The following is a 25,962-nucleotide window of genomic DNA, read 5'->3' as shown; positions in this document are numbered from 1 at the left end:
GAAAATGTCTTTATTTCTTCTTCATTTTTGAAGCATTTATTGGCTGACAAAGAATTACAGACTGAAAATTGCTTTCAGGCTTTTTTTTTTTTTTTTTAAAGTTATTCCATTGTCTTGTGGTTTCTTATAATTTGTGTTGTAAAGCCACATGTTTGCTTATTTTTCCTCCATAGAAATGATATTTGTCTTTTCTGTAGCTATTTTTATGATTCTTTTTAATCTTTGTATTTTAGCAGTTATTCTGTAATTTTGTGATGTGCTTCAGTGTTACTTTTGATGCTTTTTTTCCTTTTGGATACTTTTATGTAACTTTTTGAATCTGGACTGAATGAAAATTTTAAGTTATAGAAGTTTCTTGGCCTGCATCACTTTAAATATTACTTCTGCCCTACTTTTTCTCTTGCAGTTTTGGGATTCTAATTAAATATACACGAGGTCTCACTGTACTGCCTATCTTTCTGCATTTTCCTTTTTCCCTATGTAGTTTAGTCTAGATATTTTCTACTGATTTGTCTTTTGATTTACTAATCAGCTTTTTTGCTCTAATCTATTGAATTCTTAATTCAGTTATTTCATCTTTCAGTTTCATAATTTCTTATTTATTTATTTATTATTTAAAAAAATTTTTTTTATTGGTTGTTCAAAACATTACAAAGCTCTTGACATATCATATTTCATACATTAGATTCAAGTGGGTTATGAACTCCCATTTTTACCCCAAATACAGATTGCAGAAGTTTCATAATTTCTATTCAATCCTGTTTTTCATAGGTTACTTCTTTGATAAAATTTTCCATTTTGTCATCTATTTTTAAAATATTTTACTTAAAGTTATTTTAATGTCTGTGTCAGATAGCTTCAATTTTGAGATTTCCTTGTCTGTTTTTATTGACTTTTTTCCTCTTCCTTTCCAGATATTTGGTCTAATATTCTGACATGCCTCATAAATTTTTATTGGATACTGAGCATTTTGTTTGATAACTTATAAGAAGATCTGGTTGATGTGTTCTAGCTCCAGATATGATTTACTCTGTGTTTGCTTTTTAAATATAGGATATAAAAGAAGGCTCATCTTAATTCATTCAGGAGTTTTATTACATGTTTTTCTAATGCTAAATAGCAGAACATTGGTCTAAGTACTTTAGTTTTTTGGAAGACAACATGTATTATATTTATTGTTATTTTATAAAGATATATAATTTCTAGGTTTGTTTTAGTGAAGGACAGTTTGCCTTTACTTCTATGGTGTATCCTTTTGGTGTCTCAGGAAAAATTGAGGTGTTTATTATGGATTGTGCCTTCCAGTTGTTTAACTTGTTCAAGGTAAAAGCAGTGCAGATGTAGGGCTAATCTTAATGTATTTCTACTCTCTCTCTTAAATTCTGGCTAGTTTGACTACTTTCCAGTATATTGTAACAGCTGTTTATTAATTAGTTGGGTTTTCTCTGGCTTTTTATTGGGTTCTTGGTAGGAGCATTGATGTCATGCAAACAATTCCCTATTAGGCATTAGTGACAACAGGACTTTATTTAAAAATTTCTCCTTTGGTGATTCTAATCACTTCTACCTAATCCACAATTCCAGGAAGCAATACTTATGTTATAATCAGCGTATGTGATGTCCTGCAGCATGGTATGGGGCAAAACTTCTGTGGCCCTAAGCTTTGGGAACTGTTATTCTTCAGGAAATTGAACTCAATGAATTTATAAGTGAGGTGTAGAGTAAACAAATGAAAAGATGAGGGAAGCCATTACTGGGCAAGAAAATAATATATACCTTGAGGCATCAATTAGAACAGTCAGTTTTAGGGCTAAATGTGTTATAAAATACTAACTGTATACCAAATATTTCTAAGGCTAAATAATAGAACATTGTTCTCTCTATAGCAATTCTTTTGAAGATGACATTATGTTTTTTTTTAAAGCAAAGGTAGAAAAATTACTATTTCAGTACAAAAGTCACCATTATTACTATTGATATTTTAAACAATGTTTTGTAGTGGAATATTCTTCAAATAATTCTTTGCCATCATTTTTTAGTGTCTTCTTTGTGTTCCCTTTATTTTTCCCAAAGACAAAAAAGTATATGCAGCTCTTGATTATGTGTGTAAAGTTGGCCAGATAGTGTCAGAAACCTCTTTAATTCATTCTTCTTATTACTGTTTTTGTTTTTTGGAATATGGAATAAATATCACCAAAAGTCCCCAAATATCTTTGGAAGTGGTACTAATGATTACTGTGCATCTTTCTTGTGGAAATAATGATGAAGTTAAAGTATGCCATGGGCTTTGATCCTATACTCTGTTATAGTCCATTAGCCAGACTGATGTGAACACTCTTGTCTGCAATTTCTGTGTGCCTTTTCAGGTAGATAGATGGCAGCATAGTATCTTTTGTAGCCCATCTTTAAATGCCAAAGCTGAATCCTTGTCTTCTGGGTTGGAAAATGAAGTGTTAACCACTCTTATGTGTTTGTTTGTTTGTTTAAGGTGAAAGTGTTTATTCATTAAACAAAAGCAAAAAAACTGAGTTGCCTTTTAACTGTTGTGATGGAACTTAATATGTACTCAGAAGAAACTGGTACATTATAGTTACACTCATGGGGAAGAATTGAAAGAAAGCAGACTGTTCTCAAATTCTGGGATATGAACAGTTTGGAAATCTGACTCTCCATTTCTCTTTTCTCACTTTCTGTTTTCAGGAAGGCTCTTTTTAACTGGATTACTGTAATTCCTTTGCAATTTCCACATATTTTTATGTGTATGTGTGTGTGTATATATATATGTATATACATGTATATATATGTATATGTATTTGGTAACAGTAACTTAATCCTTTTTAGATTTCCCCTCTCCTCCCCAACCCTGTGGTGCTGGGATTGAACCCAGGTCCTTGTACATGTTAGGTAAGCACTCTACCACTGAGCTATTTTCCCAGCCCTTTACATTTTTAATCTCTTTACTTTTAAAATATCTATCTGTCAGGGATGTTCAAAGATTTACCTGGTTTTACTTTGTGAAGTTTTGAGGAAATTCATAAATATATTCTTTGTTGAGGGAAAGAAGGAGTAAGGAGTGTAAGAGGTAAGGATTTTATAGTTCAACATGAATCAATGCTCAAGTTTTGGATTTATATTTTTAAGCTATAAATGTTGACTTGCATTCTAAGCTGTATGCTAAGGAAAGGCTGCAAACCTAAAATAATTAGTATATACTGTCTTCTTTGAAAAAAGTAATTAAAAAATTCCAAAGTTCACAATTAGTGTAAGAAACAAAAATAAATGAATATCTAGAAAAACTGCAGAAAATTGAATAGTTTTTTTTTTCTAAATAAGTACGGATAAGTTAAACATTTTTGGGAGGAGCAGAAATCAGTAAAACTTATAAACTTTGAAAAGTCTGGAAAAGTTTTTCAAATGTTGGACATTAACCTCACTTGACCCTCATTTACATTTATAATGGGAAAAAGAGTTGAATCCAATACAGTATAATATTGGATTTACTTAAAAATCTTCTTGAAACTAATGTCTGTCTTTAAGTAGTTATTTGGATGAAAATTATTGTAAGGATCTAAAAACCTATGCATTGGGGAATGATCTCCCATTTTAATTTGGTAAAATGGATGGCTATTAAAGAAAATGAACTTTCATTGGATCAAGATCTGTATTTGTTGACTATTTCATATGGTTATTTAAATATTCATAAGGAAATTTTAGTTATTTGGTACATTATTGAATTTATTATAATAATTATATTGGTTTATCAAAAGCAATACAAGAAAATTACAGCTTTTTAATTAAATACGAAGGAAGGTATCATTTTATTTAAAGAGTATATACTGTCTTAAGTTTATTATATGTTGTCCTAGAATATTTTATTAGTCACATTTAATAATTTTTACTTTTTATTATCTTATTCTGGATTTGCATATTACTTGGATTATTGGAAAATATCTACTTTTTGAAGTATTAATGAGAGCATGAACAATATGGTTTCCATTTTACAAGTAAAATGAGATTCAGAGAGATTCAATAACTTGTCTAGTCATAGAATAACCATTTGACAGAGATATGATTTGGGCTGATTTTTGTCTGTCCCTAAGTCATGCTTTGGTATAACACCAAGCTTGCAAATACTTTTTATGTTTTTGTTTGAAGAAAATTTAAAAGCAGTATTATTGTAGCATAGCTTTTCATTAAAAAAAAAAAAACCAGATTGATAAATAATAAAGTATCACAAAATCTGCTCTTCAAAGAATGTTCAGTGTACCTTTTGATAGGTCGGTTTGGTTGGTCAGTCTTTTCTTCCTTCTTTGGGATTGAACCAGGAAGTCTTTGCCATTCAGCTATATCCCCAGTCCTTTTTTATTTTTCATTTTAAGACAGGGTCTCTCTAAGTTGCCAAGGGTCTCACTAAATTGCTGAGACTGTCCTTGAACTTGGAATCCTCTTGCCTCAACCTCTCAAGGTGGTAAGATTATGGATATATGCCACTGTGCTTGGCTTGATGTTTTCTTTTTTTTAATGGAGGCAACCCTGCTTCAGTATTTTGTCTTGTATAAAGATTGTTCAATATATCTTCTAAAGGCATTCTAGTAGGTTAAAACATACTCTAAAAAACACATAAACCTGCTGGCAGTCAGGTATTTTAGACAATGATTGTTATTTCTCCATATGAGGAAACACAAACTCTTTTTAAAAAAAAATAATTTGTGGTTATTAGTATTAAGGTAGTTAGTCATTTGTGGCATATCACTTTACTTCTAAAGTTGTATTTTTAATTTTTTTTTTATGAAATAGATTCAGATGATTTCAAATGGATTGTTTTGTATTTTTATGGCAAGGACAAAAACTAACATACTAACTGCATTCAAGGCTATGAGAGCATGGGGTGACAGAAGGAGAAGAGAGGAGAATTTCAATAAAGGACCTGCTGCCAAAATTCAGAAAAGGAAAATAAATAATGTTTAGTAGCCCAGCCAACTCTTCTGCTAGGAAGATACGTTATTATTATTCCAATTGGCTGATGTCTAATAGTGTTGCTAGGGATTTGATGTCAGAACTGTGCCACAAAATTATTCGCCTAGGCTTTTGGCTAACAAAGAATAGAAATAGCTAGAAGACTTGGTTGCAGGTAGCTTTTAATATTGGTAAATCTCTTCCTAATTCATTTTAATCTTTTTGTATAATCTTAAAGAATCCTGAGTATATTGCTATTTGTAAAAATATTTTATACTTTAAAAAAACTTGGTTTTCTTAATACATACAAGGTAATTTATTTATTATGGTCATGAATGAATGGATAAGATTGCTGAAATATAAGCTTTTTGGATTTTTGATAAGAGTAACAGAGAACACTATGGAATTAAAATCAATATGAGATGAAAATTATTTTTAATGGTAGTATGAAAATAATTTGGCTTTTTTGTTCATGTATTCTGAAATGCTAGTAGAGATATTGTCCCTTAGTAACATTTTTGGTCTTGTTTTTCTCTTGAAAGGCATGGCGTCATGTATATAGTTTATAGACAGAACCAGTTTTAGACTATTCTATTATTCTAATAATAGTTATTCTAATAATAATTATATTTGTCAGTATATCCCCGTGCTTTTACTGACAGATGGGATTCAGAAACCTTATAATAAATCTTGTCCTTGTACTGCAGTACCAAGTAACTAATATATTTTCTTATTAAATGTGTTTATATAGCATATTAATTACAAATGTAATAGCATTGAACATAGAAGATTTTGCAGTTTTTATTTCTCTGTGAGACTTTTTTAGTCTTTTTGAGATTAAATGGTTAAATTGTTAAAACCTGGCAGCAATTTTTTTTTTGTCACTCTTTTACCAAACGCTGTAGCACTGCATTAAGAGGTAAATTTAGCAAGAAAATATGTTACCCTATTTTCTTATTGAATTCCTCTAACTTTTCTAGAAAATTTACTGCCAGAATATGGCAAGGCAGGCAAAATAATTTTTATGAAATATTTACTTTCTGCCTGCAGTGAGGTGCCATTAAAATTTGCTCTATAATATAGTTGCATCCATGTCTGCACCAAAATGTAATGTTTAATTCTGAACACTCAGTGAGAGTCACTAGAGAGGTAATAAATAAAGATTTTTTCCTCCTTAAATGTTAATTTCTTTTAGAATGTAATAAGACTGAAAAATGTGTATTTTACCTCAGGACTAGAGGGGTTCGTGTATGGAGAGGGTGGTACAGAATTCATCTGTAACTTATTTACCTGTATTTTGGAATTATTAAACTTAAGTGCATTCATTCTAAAATGTGCAAAAAAGCACAAAGATGTAATAGAATTTTATTTTAGGATTAAATTAAAATTATTTTAATGTAAGTGTAATTATCATCTGAACTTACCTCAACAAGTAAAATTATTTAGTCATTTTGAATATTCAAATCTGTGAAAATTGCCATCTCAGGTGTCTAAACTATTTCTCGAAAAACAGGAAAAATAAAATCCTTACTAATAATATGCTGATTCTCTGTAGGGATGTGGGAGATATTGTTCCCTGGGGGACATTTGGAGATGTCTAGAGACATTCTTGATTTGACAGTTGGGGACTACTGGTATTTTGTGGGCATAGGCCAGGGATGCTATTAAGTATTCTACAATGCAGAGGGAAGTTCTTCACAACAGAATTATCCAGCTCCAGTTGTCAGTAGTGCTGAAGTTGATAAACCCTTCAGTAGATGGAAGATCACGAATTGTTACTTTCCTGGTTAGTCTCATTAAAACATATAAAATTACTTAGAGACAGTAGATTGTAATTAAAAATTGTTTCATAGTGAATTGATAGAAAAACCATTATTTTGTGTGTAAAATTTTATTTGTAAAACAAATTGAGAAACACATTCATTCAGTTATTCAACGAATACTTATTGCATGCTTAATGTGTGCACTGGTCTCTGTTCCAAGTTTGCATTTAAGGAGCTTACATTCTAATTGTAGGAAACAGGCAGTAAGCAAAAGTATGGCAAACAAAGTAAGTATTTTAAAACATAATAAAGAAGGATACAGGGATGGAGAGTGATAATTGATGATGTATTTAGGGAAGGCCTTTCTCATATGACTCTTGAGAACTCAAGCAAGGCACCCGTTATCAGGAGCAAGAACATTTTAGGCAGAGGAAAGAACCAGTGACAATACCCCAAAGTAGAGCCTACCTGAGTTTTTTGAGGATCAGTCAGGAAATCAGTATGTCTTAAGCAGAGTGAGTTAGGGAGAGTAATAGGCATTGGATTGAGTGCACCAAGCTGTACATGGCAGGTGGACCCTTGTTTTGTTAAGATGTTTAATGGTTGTGCTTTGGGAGCTATTGAAGGATTTGTATAGATTTACATAATCTCATTTACATTTTAGAAAGAAAATTCAAACTATTAAGAAGAATAAATTTAGGGACTAGAATGATAGCAGGAAGACTGCTAAAAATTAGGCCATTAAAATATAGTCCAATAAATTTTAAAAAATTAAAAAATAGAAAAGCAAAGAAACAAAAAGAAAAAAAATAAAATATAGTCCAAGCATGAGATGATTACAGTGGAGGTAAAAGTGTTAAGAAGTGGCCTGTTAAGAGTTTGAAGAGTTAACAGGGTTTGTTGATGATTTGGTTGTGGAGATAAAAGGTGAAGAGTTGCAGATGATTTCAAGGTTTCAGGGCTTAGACAACTGAAAGTGTGCAGATACCATATACTAAGATGAGGAAAGAGTAGGTTTTAGTAAAAAATTAAAAGATTTTGGTTTCATGCTTGTCTACTTTGAGTGTCTATTTGACATCCAAGAAGGGATTCTAGGCTGTTAGATAGGGAATCGAATTTCAGCCGAGTTGTATGAGTTAGTAGCTTTCAGTTTAAAGATGAAGTTTAAAGCCATGAACTTTATTAGAGATATCTTTGAGTGTACATATAGATGGAGAAGAATAGTGATCTGGAGGGCAAGCCCTCTTTACTCATAAATTTTGAGTCATAAAGGTGAGGAGGAAAAAGAAAGGTAACTAAGAATGAACAGTCAATGAAACAGGAGAAGAATGGCAAGAAAGAGTCAAGAATGTTGATTGCATATTGAAAGAGGAATTTTAACAGTGGTCCATAGAATGGGAACAAGTAGAAGGTGAATGAATGAATGTTCTAGAGGAAGCCAACAATAGACAATGAAGTAATGGTTGGATAAACAAATTGGAGGTCCCACTGAGGTTGAGAATTTGTTAGCATTAATGGCCTACAGGGAGTTAACTTGAAAGATAGAAGGAGGTATTCATAGAGTGGTATACTTGACACTGCAGTTATGTTATAGAAAGAATTATTGGGAATGATATAGGATATAGTCTTAGAATGGATTAAAACTTATACAAGATAGTAAGAAGAAATAAGTTCAAGGAATTTATAGACTAGGTATTGGAAGAATTATTTGCTAGATCCAAAGTAGCCAAATCTAACTCTGAATTATTTCGTTTCACTGTCATCAAGCAGTGATGCCCCGACTACTGTCTAGTTTTACACCACCTTTGGAATTTTATATATCATTCCAAAAGATCACCAGATAGCAGGATAGGGATATTATTTCATGGAAGTGCCCCTCTCCTCTCTTGGTTTGTGCGCGAGGACATGTGTATCTGTGTATGTATTGCCTACAGTTACTTTTTCTGTGTTTATCCCTGCCACTACATGTGTGGAAAAGTCTTGTCAGTAATCCCTGTCTCCTCAGGGGGAGGAGACTTGCTTTTTGTGTCCAGCATTGTTCTTCATTTTTATTCATTTGTTCAATATATTAAGTACCTGCTATGAGATAGAGCCCTTTCTTGGCTCCAGGGACTCATCACTGAACAAGACATGCCCAAATCCCCATCTTCAAGACATATATTTACTGCTGAGAGACAAATAACAAATAAATCTTGTATCAGATTGAGATGATTCCTATGGAAAAAGTGAAAAAGGGCGAGGAGATAGGGAATGTTGGGATAATCTGTACTCTGGTCAAGGAAACATTCTCTATAGTTATATTTAAGCAAAGATGTGAAGAAAATGAGGGGATAAATATGTGGATATCTGGAGAGTTTTCTGCGAAGAACAAATATAATGGCCCTAATATGAGAATTGGCCAGATATATTTGAGAAAGAGCAAGGTCAGTGAGAATAGATCAGAATGAGCCAAGACAGTGGCAGATGAGGTCAGAGTCCCTCTGACTCTTCTATTTTTCCTTTGTCTCTATGTCCTTTTCTGTATCTTATATGGTATATTTTTCTCTCCTTTCACAAGTCATATGCAACTAAATATTTTACTTATATTATTTTTTTAAAGATTTCTGTTTTTTCTAAAACCAATAAAATGTTTTATATTCTTTATTTCATTACTATAACTGTCTTTTCTACTATAAATTCATTTTGAACCCTTTATATTATAAAATACAATATATCAGGGGGGCACAATGGCACATACCTGTAATCCCAGTAGCTTGGGAGGCTGAGACAGGAGGATAGCAAGTTCAAAGCCAGCCTCAGCAACTTAGCAATGTCCTATTCGGTGAGACCCTGTCTCTAAATAAAATATAAGTAAGGGCTGGGGATGTGGCTCAGTGGTTAAGCACTCTAGGTTCAATCTCTAGTACAAAAATAAAATAAGATATACCTATGGCAGAGTACCCCAAAATTAAAATACATAGATCAGTGGATTCTTCCAGTGCTTCTTTGGACAACATTTGTAAGTTGTTGAGCTAGGTATAGTTAATATTCATTACTATAAACATTGCCATAAATATTCAGAGTATTTCATGTCAAATAAAATAATTTATTCAAACTGTTGATGAACATTTACATTGTTTCCAGTTTGGGGTTATTACATACAATACTAGCATTAAGCATCCTTGTTCATATCTCTTGCTCTCTGTGTGCACATGTTTCACTTGGATGTACAGCTAAAAGTGCTAGTGGTCAGAAGTTATGTGTGTGTCCTTTAAATATTGTTAAAACAGTTTTCCAAAGTAGTTGTAAGACTTTAACTTCGACTAGTAGACTGTGTAAGTTGAAGTTGCTAACAACCTCACTAATTATCTGTTTAAATTTTTCTGACATTGGCAGTTAGGTGCATGTGAACTATACTTCATTATGTTTTAATTTGCATTTCTCTGATGACTACTGAGCTTGAGCCCCTTTTCATGTATTTAGTGAGCCTATGAATAACCTATTTGGTGAGATATATCTGTTTTAAGTATTTTGTCCATTTAACTTTTTTCCTGGTAATTGTAGGAATTTTTAGATTAGCACTTTTTTTTTAATCGTATATATTATAAATATTTTCTTCCACTCTGTGGTTTACCTTTCCAATCTGTTAATGGTAGTTTTTGATAGAAGTTTTTAATTTAAATGTATTCTAAATCACCAGTCTTTTCCTTTTTGGGTAGCACTTTTTTGAGTTCAATTTAAGAAGTCTTATTCTAGCCTAAAATCACTGATATAATTCTTCCATATTGTCATCTAGGTACTATATTTTTCTGTCTTTCCCTTTTGTAGTTAGAATTGGTTTTTTAAATTCTAACTAGAGATAGGATTAAGGATTTCATTGTTTCACAGAGGAATGGTCAGTTGATCTTGTCAGCATTTATTGAAATGATAATTCTTTCTCCTCTATGTACAGTGTCCACTTTGTCATGAATCAAGATCCATATGTTTGTATATATGTTTCTATCTCTTCTCTAGTCTATTGGTCTGTTTACTTCTTCTTGTAATTATACCATATTATCATAATTATAGCTTTATTACTCTTTTATAATAAATCATATTAGACAGTAAAGCAATATTTTTCAGTGTTTGAGGTTTTATGGACATTTTTTCTCCAACCCTCCAATGAAGTTGAATACTAAGGAATAAGATTGTGTTGATAGGATTTGAGTAGGGCCCCAAATTACTTAAATAGCTAAGATGTTTCCTCTTGGAAGTGATACTGGCCCTGTTGAAAATAAACTCAGTGGAACAGACCCTCCTACCTGTTCTCCTTTGCGTTTGCTCAACCTCCCCATAAAATTTAGAAACAGCATATCAGTTCCTACAAACCCAAACAGAAAACTCCTACCAGTAGAGTATGTTCTCTACTGTAGTGGGGATCTTTTCTTAGGATTATATTAATTCTGTTGATCAGTTTAGATAGTTGACATTTTTTATGTGATCTAATTTCCTGATCTACAGACATAATATAACTTCAGAAAGAAATTGGAAACAGGTAGTCCTATAGTCCTAAGGAGTAGCTAAAATTTTTCCTGCAGTAAATACTCATAGGTTGATCAGTAAGTTCTAGCTCTGTCAAATATGAAAGAAAATGATAATTTCAGTCACAAATTCTTTCAGAGGATAACAAAAGAGTAAAATCTTCCCAACTTATTTTATGTGGATAGCTTCTCATGGGTATATAACCAATAAAGGAAAATGTGAGAAAGAAAATTATAGACTAGTCTGATTGTGAACATAGATGAACAACTCCTAAACAAAATACTAGTAGACTGAATAGAATTATATAATAACCAGCAACCAAGTTGAGATTATTATCCTAGGAATGAAAGGTTTTTTTTTTTTTTTTTTTTTTTTTTTTTTTTTTTACATTTGAATACCAGTCAGTATATTTTATCACTTTAACAAATTAGATTTTAAAAATGCTGATCTCTCAATTTATGAAGATACAATTCAGCATTTGTTCATGTATAAATCTTTCCAAAGTAGAATTAGATGAGAACTTCCTTAAGCAAATGAAAGATAAAATGTTTCTGAAAATATGTGAACAAAAATACTCCTCTGCCAACTACAGCATGCCAAAATGAATTATTGACTTCTTTTCTTCTGAATTGGGAGACAAGACATTGAGACCCACTGCCACTATTTTTGTTGAATATAGTTCTAAAAGTTGTAGCTAGTGCCATAGGGCAAGAGAAAGAAAGAGACGGTATAACTGCTGAAATAAATAAATAAAATTACTTGCAGATGATATATTGTGGAAACAATTTGGGTTTTAAAGAAAGTTTACCTAGTGATTTCAAAACAGTATTTTAAAAAACTAATTCTATTTTTGTTCAGGAAAAATTTTTATGTTCACAAACCTTTAGTTAATGAAATCAATAGCAGATGTCATTAAGAGTTGAATAAGAAAAAAAAAGTTCTTGAATTAAATCTGACAAATAGAATAAAAAACCAACAAAGTTCTTGAATTAAATCCAACAAAAAAAGTACAAAATATCCAGGGGCAAATTTGGGGAACTTAATGAAAAGAAAATGTTATTTGTGAATATACGTTTGTGTGTTGTAACTTGAAAATCCAACTTTAAGATTTTAATAGAAATTTTTATAGAAATCCAAATTATCTAGAATAAGCAATTACAGAAAATCAAGATGATATCACTTAGCCTACCAGGTGTCAAGATGTATTACGAAGTCATAGTAACTAAGATACTTGTCATTGGCACAGGGATAAACAAATAAACCAACGGAAGGAACGAAACAGGCCAAATCAGATCCCATATATGTATGGATACTTGATCTCTAATTATTGAAGAAAGGACAGCTTTTCAAATAAATTATTCTGGAATAATTGAATATCCATACAATAAAAGTAAATTCAGATCCCTGTCTTTCATGGTGTACCAACAGCTAAGTGGATTAGTAACCTCAATGTGAAAGGTAAAACTTATAAAACTTTTAAAAAGACTTTTGAGAAGATAATAGAGGAGAATATTATTATTAGTTCAGGGTCAATAAAAACTTCTTAAACAGGATATAAAAATAGATACAGGGGCCGGGCACACCTATAATCCCAGAGGCTTGGGAGGCTGAGGCAGGAGGTTTGTGAGTTCAAAGCCAGCCTCAGCAAAAGCGAGGTGCTAAGCAACTCTAAATAAAATACAAAATAGGACTGGGGATATGGTTCAATGGTCAAGTGCCCCTGATTTCAACCCTGATATACTCTCTCCCAAAAAATTGATACAAGAAAAGATAAATTGGACTACATTAAAATTAAGCATTTGGGTTTGTCAAAAAATACCATAAAGAAAATAAACAGGTAGTCTCTTAATGAGAGAAGGTATTTGCAGTGTGCAAACATAGTATCAAAAATGCATGAAGAGGGCTGGGAGTATAGCTCAGTTGATAGAGTGCTTCCCTTGCAAGTACAAGACCATGGGTTCAATCCCCAGCACCACTAAATAAATAAATAAATATTTTTAGTTTATAGGTCATTTTAATATTTATGATTTCACTTGATTGTTAGGAAAACTTGGAAAGACTTACTTGGCTGATACCTTTTTTTTTCTAACATTTCTTTCTTTTTTATTTATATGTAACAACAGAATGCATTACAACTCTTATTACATATATAGAGTTCAATTTTTTATATCTCTATGTATATATGTATATTTTTTATATCTCTATGTATATCTCTATGTATATCTACATAGTATACTCACACCAATTTGTGTCCTCATACATGTACTTTGGATAATAATGATCATCACATTCAACCATCATTAATTACCCCATGCCCCCTCCTTCCCCCTCCCACCCCTCTGCCCTATCTAGAGTTCGTATGTTCCTTCCATGCTCCCCCTCCCTGTCCCACTATGAATCAATTTCCTTTATCAAAGAAAACATTCGATATTTGTTTTGGGGGGGATTAGCTAACTTCACTTAGCATTATGTTCTCTGACTCTATCCATTTACCTGCAAATGCCATAATTTTATTTTCTTTTAATGCTGAGTAATATTCCATTGGGTATATATGCAACTTTTTTTTTTCCATTCATCTATTGAAGGGCATCTAGGTTGGTTCCACAATTTAGCTATTGTGAGTTGTGCTGCTATGAACATTGATGTGGCTGTGTCCCTGTAGTATGCTGTTTTTAAGTCCTTTGGGTATAGACCGAGGAGAGGGATAGCTGGGTCAAATGGTGGTTCCATTCCCAGATCTCTAAGAAATCTCCATACTGCTTTCCATATTGGCTGCACCAGTTTGCAGTCCTACCAGCAGTGTTTGTGTGTACCTTTTTCCCCACATCCTCGCCAACACTTATTGTTGTTTGTATGCATAATAGCTGCCATTCTGAGTGGAGTGAGATGAAATCTTAGAGGGGTTTTGATTTGCATTTCTCTATTTGCTAGTGATGATGAACATTTTTTCATGTGTTTGTTGATTCATTGTACATCATCTTCTGAGAAGTGTCTCTTCAGGTCCTTGGCCCATTTATTGATTGGGTTATTTGTTTTTTTGGTGTCTAGTTTTTTTGAGTTCTTCATATACCCTAGTGATTAGCGCTATATCTGATGTGTGAGGGGTAAAGATTTGCTCCCCAGATGTAGGCTCTCTGTTCATCTCACAGATTGTTTCTTTTGCTGAGAAGAAACTTTTTGGTTTGGGTCCATCCCATTTATTGATTCTTGATTTTAATTCTTGTGCCACAGGAGTCTTATTAAGGAAGTTAGGGCCTAATCCTACATGATGGAGATTAGGGCCTACTTTTTCTTCTATAAATAAATAAATAAGATTTATTTATTTTTTTAAATGCAGAAGAATGAATCAGTATCCTTTACCTTTTGGTAGGGGTAAGAGGAAGATTGTGATGAGAAGAAATGTGCTGGAGGCTATGTGTGGTTTCAGGTATCCTCATTCTTAAGAGGATAGTGTGTCAGCATGTCTTAACGAAAAATAGGGAGAAATCAAAACAATAAGGGATAGTTACTGATTATATTATTTTGCTAGGGCTACCATAACAAAATACCATAGATTCGATAGCTTAAACAGAAATTTATATTCTTCAAGCTCTGATGGCTGAAAGTCTAAGAATATGATGTCAGCAGTTTGGGCCTTTCTCTTTGGCTTGCACATGGCCACCTTCTTGCTGTGTTCTTACATGGTCTTTTCTTCTATGTGGGAGTGTCCCTAGTGTCTCTCTGTGTGACCAGATTTCTCCTTCTTATAAGAATAGCAGTTGAATTGGTTTAGCGTCTACCCTAAAAGTCTCAATTTGATTTAGTTACTGCATTAAAGAATTATCTTCAAATGTAGTCACATTCTGAGGCACTGGAGTTTAGGACTTAAACACATGAGTTTTGGGTGGGTACAGTTCAGCCCATTTTGTAAAGATCTTGAATAGTGAGTAAGTTTTTGGGATTTTGATAAAGTTTCTTAAGCCAATGTTTTAGATTCAGAGAGTGCTATATCTAAAAAAAATCTAAGATAGAACTAAAGATATACTGTAGAGAACAGTGTTAAATGACTTAAAATATGGATTTAGTGTTGGTGTTAGTTATGCATGTGTGTACCTGGAATACAATTGGTTTTTGAAAGTGTGAAGGTAATAAACAGTAATTTCTAGATCAAAACATTTTCCTGTTTTATATAAATACTGTAAATGTTTAACCAAATGAATAAATCTAATATTATAACTAGATCTTTTAGTCTTATCACCATCTCTGGCATTTATAAATTGTACTTGGCAAAAAATTTTTAAAAAATCTTTTTACTGGGAAAAGAGAGGATGGATTTTATTTGTATATTATTATATTATATTACCAAAAAATGGTAATTTTAGTACAGTAAACTCTACTATAATGCAGTATATATATTTTTAAAAATTACTGTACTATGTAAACCCATGCAGCAAGACCACAAAGCTATGAGAAAATGGAGACACAATACTCAAAAACTTCATCAGTGATACAAGGATAAGAATCTAGTAAAAATATTCCCGTGGCTTGGGAGGCTGAAACAGGAGGATTGCGAGTTCAAAACCAGCCTCAGCAACTTAGCAAGGCACTTAGAAACTCAATGAGACCCTGTCTCTAAATAAAATACAAAATAGGGCTGTGCCTGGGGCTCAGCAGTTGAGTGCCCCTGAGTTCAATCCCCAGTACCAAAAAAAACAGAATCTAGTAAAAATAGTAGTACAATTTTATTCATATTAAATGGTTAAGAAATACATAGACACTACAATAATCATGGTACCAGATTTTTACTTGAATCTAGTGGTTTATTGATGTGATACACAGAGAAGTATCACTTCTTCGTCTTAAGCATTATTTTCAGTGGCCTCCCTACTTTTGGTATTGCTTCCAGAATACCTTTACTTAGTAACCATGATCAGTATAAAAGAAAGCATGTGGGTGCTTGTGGGGTTTTTTGGCCGGGGGTAGAGGGGTAGTTTTTCCAGTCTACTTGTTGCTTTTATTCACTGTGGCTTTGTTACTCCAAAGCTTAGCAACAACTGGTTTCCTGAAGAAATCTTAATTCTTTGATTCCCTCCTGTGGTATATTTTGTTGGTAGGAGTGATGGTGAATTAAATGTTTTTTGTTTTTGTGTCATGTACCTGCTTCACTTTCAAGATCTTCACCTTGAGCCAGAAAAATCAGTTTTCCCTTGCAGCATGTCCAGCTGTCCCTACTAGACATTGCTTTTCATTTCTATAGTACTTTCTGCATACATCCCTGTTATAGAATTTGGAGTTCTGAAATGTTGAGTTTTCTCTCTAAATAAACTGTACTTCTTGAGGGCATGGAGAACGATCTATCATTTTTACATTTCTTCTACATATCCCAGAGCATGACAGTGGTGGTTGGGTAATGGGATAGAAAAAATGAATGAAGCAGGCTTGAATTAGGATCCTTGTGATTCTGTTACACATGTTCTCCCCTTATTTTGACAAAGTTAGGTAATTTCTAGGTATTTTGGTACTTGAACTTTAATAATGTGCTAATATATTTAATAACATGCTAATATGCATATTTAATAATATGCTGATAATAATGTACACCCAAATCACTTATTCATTAGCCTGAAAAAAACTTAAAATTCAGCAAGACACTTAAAGTGTTATATAGCCGTCAAATATTAAGACAGTCGTTTCAAAAACTTTGACTTAAAAAAAAAAAAACTAATTCAGAATCCTTATTAAAAATATAAAAATGAAAAGATGGGACTCCTAAATACAGAGAGTTCTGCTATAATTCTATTTAAAAATACAAATTTATTCCAACATGATTGCTTCATTAAGCAAAAACTTGAGCATTACAAGAATTTTGTTTCTTATGCATTATTTTATCTACATGCTTTTCATTCAACATTTTTAGCAGTGAAATAAAATTTTCTTTGTAGACCAAAATTGTGTATCATCTGGGATTCATTTGTGTTTTTCCTACAAATAGATTAAAAAACAAATAGGGTAACTTGCAGCCCTGGTATCGAAGGGTTTTTGACATAATAGAGTAATGAAATCTTTTGTTTTTCAGCTTACTATTGTAAATTGAAATTTAAAAAAAAAATTTCAAATATTGATATATTGATTAAGGGGCACGAACTGAAGAGTGGGGGAGGTAGTTCTTTTAAGATAATAATGGGGCCATGTATTAAGGCTCAAATCTGGATTTTTATTGCAATAACAATCAACTCTTCAAATTGTTTTTGAGACTTTCTTTTCTTTTTTCTTTATAGGACCTCTTTGTTGTTAGACATGAATTGGCGATAATGAGACTAGCTGCCTTTATGGGTATTACTATGTTAGTTGGAATAACTGGACTCTTTTATACACAACTAATTGGAATTATCACAGTAAGTATATTTTTAATGTGAAGTGACATTGTATGAACATATTACCTAATTATGAACTTAATTCTAAAGTTACAAAAAATTTAGAAATCAAAGGAGGAATCACCTATAATCTTTAATATATTTCCTTCATATGCTTGTATATAATTTTAAGAAAGTTATAATGAGTTTCAGGAGTGTGTATATAAGATTTTGTATCCTGTTTTTGAAGATTAACAGTATTTTTGCATGACTACATACTTTGTGTTTACAGCTTTTTAAAATAGTTATATATTCTTTGTTTAATGAATATACTATATTTTAATTAACTATTTTATTGTTGATTGGCATCTAACATGCAGTCACTTTTTCTATATTAAAGATAGCACTGTTTTCATCATCTCTTTTTTCTCGCTTTTTTTTTAAAGAGAGAGAGAGAGAATATTTTTAATATTTATTTTTTAGTTTTTCGGCGGACACAACACCTTTGTATGTGGTGCTGAGGATTGAACCCCGGGCCACACGCATGCCAGGCGAGCGCGCTACCGCTGGAGCCACATCCCCAGTCCTCTTTTTTTTCTCTTTAAACTATTTAGACTAAATTCTCAAAAATTGAGTTGCTAGTACATTTCATTAGTAATTTTTTTATTTTTGCATATATTTTTAGTTTGATATACAAACTAACAATAAGTGATTGTCATTGCTTATCTAGGATGTCTGAAAGGCTGATTGACATTATCTCATTTTATGTTTGGTACAGAAAAATCTTGAAATAGTGTCATCTATTTTTATATTTTTATATGAACTTAAAAACTATTTACTTGTTTATTTGCCTTTTCATTTTTTTTTTACACTGCCTAACTGGAACAATTATTGAACACATGAAGTATAATATTATGTACTAGTTCCCTCAGGGGTGCACTTATTTTTATGTTTCATAGTTCAATTTGAGACTATAGGCATGTAAGCCATGAAAGAGTAAGATTGAAATACACATTATAGTACCATACTTTCTTCACGCAGAGATGATCCCTTTACCATAGTAGAAAAGATTTTTTAAAAATGAGAAAAATCCTATTAAGAATTTAAAAGATAATATACTATATTATACAAAATATAGAGCACATAAATTTTCTTGTACATTATTGATGGGAGAATAAATTGGCTTAACCTCATTGAGCAAAATGTCAATGTCTTTTAAAATTTAAAATACACAGCCTTTTTGACTGTCCTACAAAGTTGTTTTTTATAAGCTATTTATTTGTGTGTAACCAGGTAGCTAAAGGTCTCCAGCATTATACATAACATATATGTATATATATTATATATAAAAATTGTTGTTACCAAAATATATAATATACAGTGAAAAAAATATAGTAAGAAAAATGTATCAGCACTATCATAAATCAACAAGTGTGGTATTGGCATAAGGATAGACATAGATAAATAGAATTGAGAGTCCAAAAATACAGTTGTCCCTTGCTATCTAGAGGGGATTAGTTCCATAATACCCTGTGGATACTGAAATTTGTGGTGAGTGCTCATTTTCCTTATATGCATTGGCATTAATATTTGCATACACATCCCACTGTATACTTTAAATTATCTCTAGATTACTTGTAATAACACAGAAATGCTGTGTAGATAGTTGCTATACTGTATTGTTTAGGGAATCGTAACCAAAAAGAAAAGTCTGTGCATATTCATTAGAGACACAGTTTTTTTTCCCCCAAATATTTTCAATCAGTGGTTGTTTAATTAAATCTATGGGTGTGGAACCCACAGATATGGAGGGCCAACTATGCAAGTACTGTCGTTATATGAATAGTGAGTTGATATTCAGCAAAGGTGCCAAGACAATTCAGTGGAGGAAAAAAGTCTTTTCAATAAATGATATTATTTTCTCATTCTCTAAGCTGTCTTTTCACTTTCTTGTTTCCTTTGAAGCACAAAAGTTTTTAAAAATTTTTATTAAGTCCAATTTATTTACTTTTTTTACTATTTATATTCTGGTAAACAATTTTTCATGCATGACATGTATGTTATGTAATTCTGGAGACCTTTTTAGGATACATGATTACACATGTTCAAATAGGTAGCCACTCCAAAGGTTGTTGCATTGAACAGGTTGGTTAGAAGGGCTATGCATTTTATATATCCATAAGCAGAAGAATGAATAGACCTCTTCTTCACAGAATAAACAATAAATTAACTAAAAATGGATCATAGTCTCAAATGATTGAACAATAACTGTTAGAAGAAAACACAGGAGTAAACTTTGGTGGCCTTGGACTAAGCAATGGTAGTATCTTAAATAGATCATAAACTACCAAAGAAAAAAATATCATATAAGTTGGACTTAATCAAATTTATAAATTTTTGTACTTCGAAGGACACTTATCAAGAAGTTCAAAGACAGTTCAGAGAATGATAGAAAATATATGCAAATCATATATCTGACCAGGAACTTGTGTTTGGAATATATAAAGAACTTTTATAATTTAATAATAAAAAGGCAACTCAACTAAAATATGGCCACAGGATTTATCCAAAGAAAATATGTAGATGGACAGTAAGCACATGAACAGATACTCAACCTCATTAGTCATCAGGGAAATGCAAATCAAAACCGTGATGATATACTACTCCAAAACTACTAGAGTGGCTAAAGGCTGATAATAAGAATTGTTGGTAAGGATATAGAGTAATCAGAACTCTCATACACTGGTAATGGTGATGTAAAAGGGTGCAGCCACTTTAGAAAATAGTCTGGCAGTTCTTTGAAAGTTAAATGTAGAATTACCATTAGACTCAGCAGTTCTACATGCCTGTATCCACACAAAAACTTGCAGATTTATGGCAGCATTATTCATAATAATCTAAACTGAAAATAATCTACATGTCCATCATTTAATAATGAATACACAAAATGTGATGTATCCATCTAATAGAATATTATTTGTCCATGAAAATATGGAAGAAACGAAGTGCTGATACATGCTACAACATGGGTGAACCTTGAAAATATTATGCTAACTGAAAGAAGATCCCACCTTTATGATTCCATTTATATAAAATATACAGAATAGGAAAATTTATATAGACAGAAAATAGATTAGTGTTTGACTAGGGCTGGCGGACAGAGGATGATAGCTATGGGGTACATGGATTTTTTTATGGGGTGATGAACATATTCTAGAGCTGAAATTACTAGGTCACATAAGATTGGTTCATCTTATAAGAAACTATCAGACCTTGTACCCAAATGGTTCTGCCATCTTGCATTACTACCAATAATATATGAGAATTCTGGTTGTTTCATATCTTCCTTATCATTTGCTGTTGCCAGTCTTTTTAATTGTAGTTTTTCCGGTAGTTTTAATATTATCTTGTTTTAATTTTAATTTCCCTGATGATTAATGGTGTCAAACACTTCTTTGTGTGCTTTTTAGCATTTCATAGATCTTTGAGAAATGTCTGAATATTTCATTATTCAGTTTGAAATACTTTTTAGTATCCCTTGTGACTTCTCTAATAATGATGATGGTAAATAACGTTGTATTAGTGACATTCCCAAAGATGAGAGGAAGTTATTCCCTAAAATATTTTTTTCTGTTTTTATACTTGTTCATAATTTAGAATAATGAACTCCTAGTTCATATGTCTTGTCAAAATTGACAGGTTATGCTTGCATCTTTGGAATCTGCTTTTTTGAATTTACCCAAATCATTGATATATACTTGTATTCCTGTAACAGGATTTTTGCAGTGCTTAACCATTAATGAGTGGGAAATGGACCTTGGGAATATAACAACAAAGAGTACATGTACCTAGTGAGGACTGTAAACTAGGGGTTAATAGCAGAGGATAACAATTTCCTTCCCACCTCCTAGCCCCATAGCTTCAGATAGTTAAGGTTTTAAGATCTTTTGAAGACCCCTACTCTAAAATTTTAATATTCTTTTCTGAGTTGGACATAGTAAGTTGTTTGTTATTTTTGTTCATTTTTAAAGATTGTATATATCAAGTACTATTCTGACTATTCCATTCTGCAAACAGAATTTAATGAATAATATTCATTCTCAAATTGCACAGTTTTATTTTGTTGTTGTTGTAATATTGAACATTTCATTGTATAAAGGAGGGATGTTGAGTTCTGATGTGATATTTCTAAAACAGTGTAGAAACCACATTTGTTAAATAATGATCTATCCAAAAGCTTTATCTCTTTTGCATGCATGAAATACCTCTCGGAACATTCTGTACCAGGCAGAGCTCTATCTAAAGAAATTGCATATCTGTGAAACATTCATAGAAAAATAAGTATTGAAAGAGATTATATTCTATTTGTTAGTCTGATCTTGAGTCACTTTAGTTACTCTTGAATGAAATACAATATAAATTATTGTCAATTTTAATTGCATTTACTTGTACCTTCATAGTGCATCTCAACCACTACTTTTTTTGAATTAGAAAAACAGTATTCATGGGTTCCCAGAATGTCCTCCTCCCACACTGATGCAAATTCTTTAAGGCTTAGTTATTTAAAGTTGTTAGTATTCAGTGTTTAATTTTTAATCTAATGAATTATTGGCATCTTACTAAAATAGTATTTACTATTTTAATTAAGATTACAATATAGATTATACTTTCTTTGTAAAGTGCTTTTTTTCTGTTTTGTTTAATGGTAAAATTAAGATTACCTACAGGAAATTTCACATCTGGATATGTTTTTTGGTCATGATATGAATCCAAGGATCTCTCATTAAAGTGTGAGAAGTGATGAATTTGTTAGGTAGCATAAGAAAGAAAAGAAATATTTAATAATTTCACGGAAGTTTTCCTCCATCCCCTATCCCTGTACCTCAAAGATCCAAGAGGCATTTTGGAATAACACTGGTGGGGATGTAAGTTCATTATATAAAATTGCATAGCTTGATTACAGGCCTGTTAGATAAACAGCCAAAACAAATGCTCTCTCTTTAGGTTTAGCTTGAGATTTCAGGGAAACAGTATGTCAGTTTTCAGTAATTTTCTCCATCATTCATTTTAACTTGGAATAAGTATAAATCATTTATCTCAAGTATAAAAAGAGAAGTCTCATCATCCTATTGGTGGAAGATAACAGGATAATCATAGCAATGATAATCTGATGTTTTAAACCTAGAAAGAGTAGATTATCTGTGACCCAGAAAAAATAATTAGAAATTACTTAAGAATAGTGGATTTCTAATCTCATTTCCAAGGTTAAAAGATCTCAACATAACCAGATGTTTCTGTTAAATAGACTAATCTGAAGCCTGATTTTAAAGGATTACTTTGATTACTTTTTGATTTAATTTTAAACACAATTTAAATATATGTATTTGTGTATTTTTACCAAAATTAATATTGGAGTTAAGATGTTTTTAAAAATAATCTGTTTTGAGACATTCTTTTTTATTTAGGGGAACAAATTATTCCAACTATTTCTTAATTACACTATTTAACTCCCTTTTTTGCTGTTTCTGAATAGCAGTAGATCACACAGCCAAAAGTAATGTCCATTCTGATGAGAATGAGTACTAATAGTGATGTGTGGTTGTGTTAGTCATGTTTTCAGTGACTGGGCTTGGAGAGAGTTAATGGAGAAGTGCTGTAACAGCTGGTCCAGCGCATTCTGGTGAGGTTCTGACAGTGAGCTATTGTCTACCATGACACTCCTCTGACAGTTTATCTAAATTTTGTATACAAGCATTTTTGTTTCCTGGGCACTGTGGAGTTTACATAATAGAATAAGCTTTTGATGATGTCTCTGGAGCTTAGTGCTTTTCTCAGTTGTGGTGAGGTTGGGGGTAGGGTGAGAAAGATGTATTTAGTTGCAGTTTTATAAAAGGCTTTAATTTCACAAAGTAAAAATCAGTGATTTTTTTGTACTTTTGTCTCATAGCTACTATTGTTGCATTCTATTTGAATTACTAAAGATAGCTTAAAAGAAAGCTTTTCACATTAAGAAGGAAAATATTTTCTCCTATGTATCTGCTTATGTTTAACTTGCAGAGTTAATATTTGCCTAAATAATTGTAGAAAGAATCACAAATGCAAAGGTGACTTAATTTTAACTTGGTTATATTGTGCAGTAAAAAGTATCTTATGTTTAAAATGTTAAATCAGTTTAAAGAAGATTATCTATTAAATAGCATTTCATTAATCAATTAGTGGATTTACTTGCTTTTTAATATGTACCCAGAAATATAGGCTTGAGATTATTAATTCTTGTAATTAAATTTTGCCAAGTATTCCAATGAATTAGTGTGGTGAATTAGCAGCATTTAGTACAATCTCTATCCAAATTATGTTTGATCTACTCAACTCCAACTCAGCATTGCAGATATGCAAATCATTTGCTAATTATGCTGAACCTAGCCCACTTATAGTTCTACAAAGGGAGCTCTGTGTAGCATTTTTGCTTTCTTTTCTGAATTATCTTTTTGTTTAATAAAAGAAAATAAATATATTTCCAATACAGTATTTCCAGTTATAATATTATATGAAGTATCTTCTCAGTACCTTTATAAAAATCTAGAAAAATTATTACAATTGAAAAATTCATCACTCTTCTTAGATGCCTTTAATGTCATATTCTAATATTGACTATAATGATTTCTTTGAATTTTGGATAAAGAATTTTATAGAAACTAAGTTCTCCCTTGCTATGGTATTAGTTTAAATATCAAGTTATGTTTCATAGAATATCAAGACAGTCTTCTTAAAAAAGAATCATCATCAAAATTATTGCTATCTCTAAAGTTATGATTTAAGCTCCTTAGCTTAAATATGTTCCTATATAAAAGTATATTTATAGTGCATTCTCATTGCTCAGTGTAATCAACTACTTGGAACTATTTCTAATAAAATTAAAGCAATTAAAAACAAGTCTTTTTCTATAATTTTTAATAGAATAGTACTTTTAATTTTCTTAAAGGATTACTAATTGCTGAGTGATTAAATAGTTGCATTTTTTTGATAAGGAAACTAAACATTTACAAATTTTGTTTTTAATTGGAATTTTCCCCAAATATTCATTTTATGATCTAAATCTACTGAATATTTAGCCTGATTTTAAAACATCATGTAATTGGAAAAAGTAGTGTATCTTATAGTTTACTTGTGATCTTTTGCCACAGTGATTCATATGCTTCTTTCTGTCATATTCTATTGCTATATTAGTTCTTTCCCAAACCCCAGCAAAAGGGACATATTAAATATCCATCTTCTGGGGGTTGGGGCTGGGGCTCAGCAGTAGTGCACTTGTCTGGCATGTGTGAGGCACTAGGTTCGAGTCTCAGCACTGCATATAAATAAATAAAATATCAACAACTAAAAAAAATTTTTTTTAAATACCCATTTTCTGTTAATAACCAAAAACCTTATCAAAAGAATAATTTTGGTGTTAAAAATATAAGAGTAGTTGAATTATTTGAGTATTGATTATGAGCATAATTTTCCAACTGTTTCAGATATTCTAGTTAGTGTAAGATTTATTTATACAATAGATTATTGTATATAATAATCATCTCCTCTGGCTTCCTGTGTAATTTTTTTCTTGTAAACTTGACTGCTTGTAAGTTCCTTCATGCTGAGGATGTGTCATAAATACATACTTAGTAAATGTTTGATAGATGTACGGTGAATAAATGAATTATGGTTTTTATACTTGGGACTTGTTTTTTTCAAATGGATTATAAACTCCTTGTGGTCACAGGATTTTATATAAATAGTTCCCCACATATAAAATCCCCACATATAAAAATTAAGTCTCTGTCATTTTATCTTTCATTGTACGAACTTTTTTGTTTAGTTTAGACATAATTTTGAAGAGTTATATTCTGATGTAATCAAGACACTGTCCTCAGGCACGCTCAAAGTGTTTAGTAGGCATTAGCAATAAAAACTAGGACTTTTGTTTATTGAGGAGTTACTAGGTGCTTTTCACATATTAGCCAATTTAATCACCATAAAAACCTAGCAGGTAAGAATAATTATTTGGAAATTGAGGGAGAGTTTTTAAGGAATTTTCTTAAGGCTATAGAGCCAGAACATGGCTTGAGAAAGAGGAGTATGGCAATTATTTTGGAAAGAGATTTTCAGTGGCTGAAGATGTAAAATCTGTTGCCTTCTCACTTTGGTTTTGTGATTGTTTAAACAATTATGTGAACTTTATATCCCAAATAAAAGACATAGCAAATCTTCTGTTGGAGCTGAATGCTTAAAGAACCATTTGTTTCAAATGAGGAAATAGTTCTGGCTTTCAAGGAGGAGAGTGATTTAAGATTAACAGAACATTTTCTATCTTTAATTAAAAATATGGAATGCTATTTTGGGTCATGTGAAATGAATTTAGTGCTGCAAAT

The 25,962-nt window shown here is 31.6% G+C and overlaps 1 protein-coding gene across 4 annotated transcripts in view; it reads left to right on the top strand.

Moving 5' to 3' along the window:
- Zdhhc21 (zinc finger DHHC-type palmitoyltransferase 21) overlaps positions 1-25,962 on the top strand; it is a 70,044-nt gene that overhangs the window by 31,951 nt on the left and 12,131 nt on the right. For all 4 annotated transcript variants that reach the window (XM_058586345.1, XM_046467339.2, XM_058586343.1 and 1 more), the window contains one exon: positions 17,477-17,593. In XM_058586345.1, the coding sequence (XP_058442328.1) occupies positions 17,477-17,593 (117 nt within the window). The remainder of the gene's footprint in view (positions 1-17,476; positions 17,594-25,962) is intronic.

This window comes from Marmota monax, unplaced genomic scaffold, assembly GCF_021218885.2.
Source record: "Marmota monax isolate L192 unplaced genomic scaffold, Marmota_monax_Labrador192_F-V1.1 WCK01_AAM20220418_F8-fsc00033, whole genome shotgun sequence".
NCBI lineage: Eukaryota > Metazoa > Chordata > Mammalia > Rodentia > Sciuridae > Marmota > Marmota monax.
This window is presented reverse-complemented; position numbering and strand designations above follow the sequence as displayed.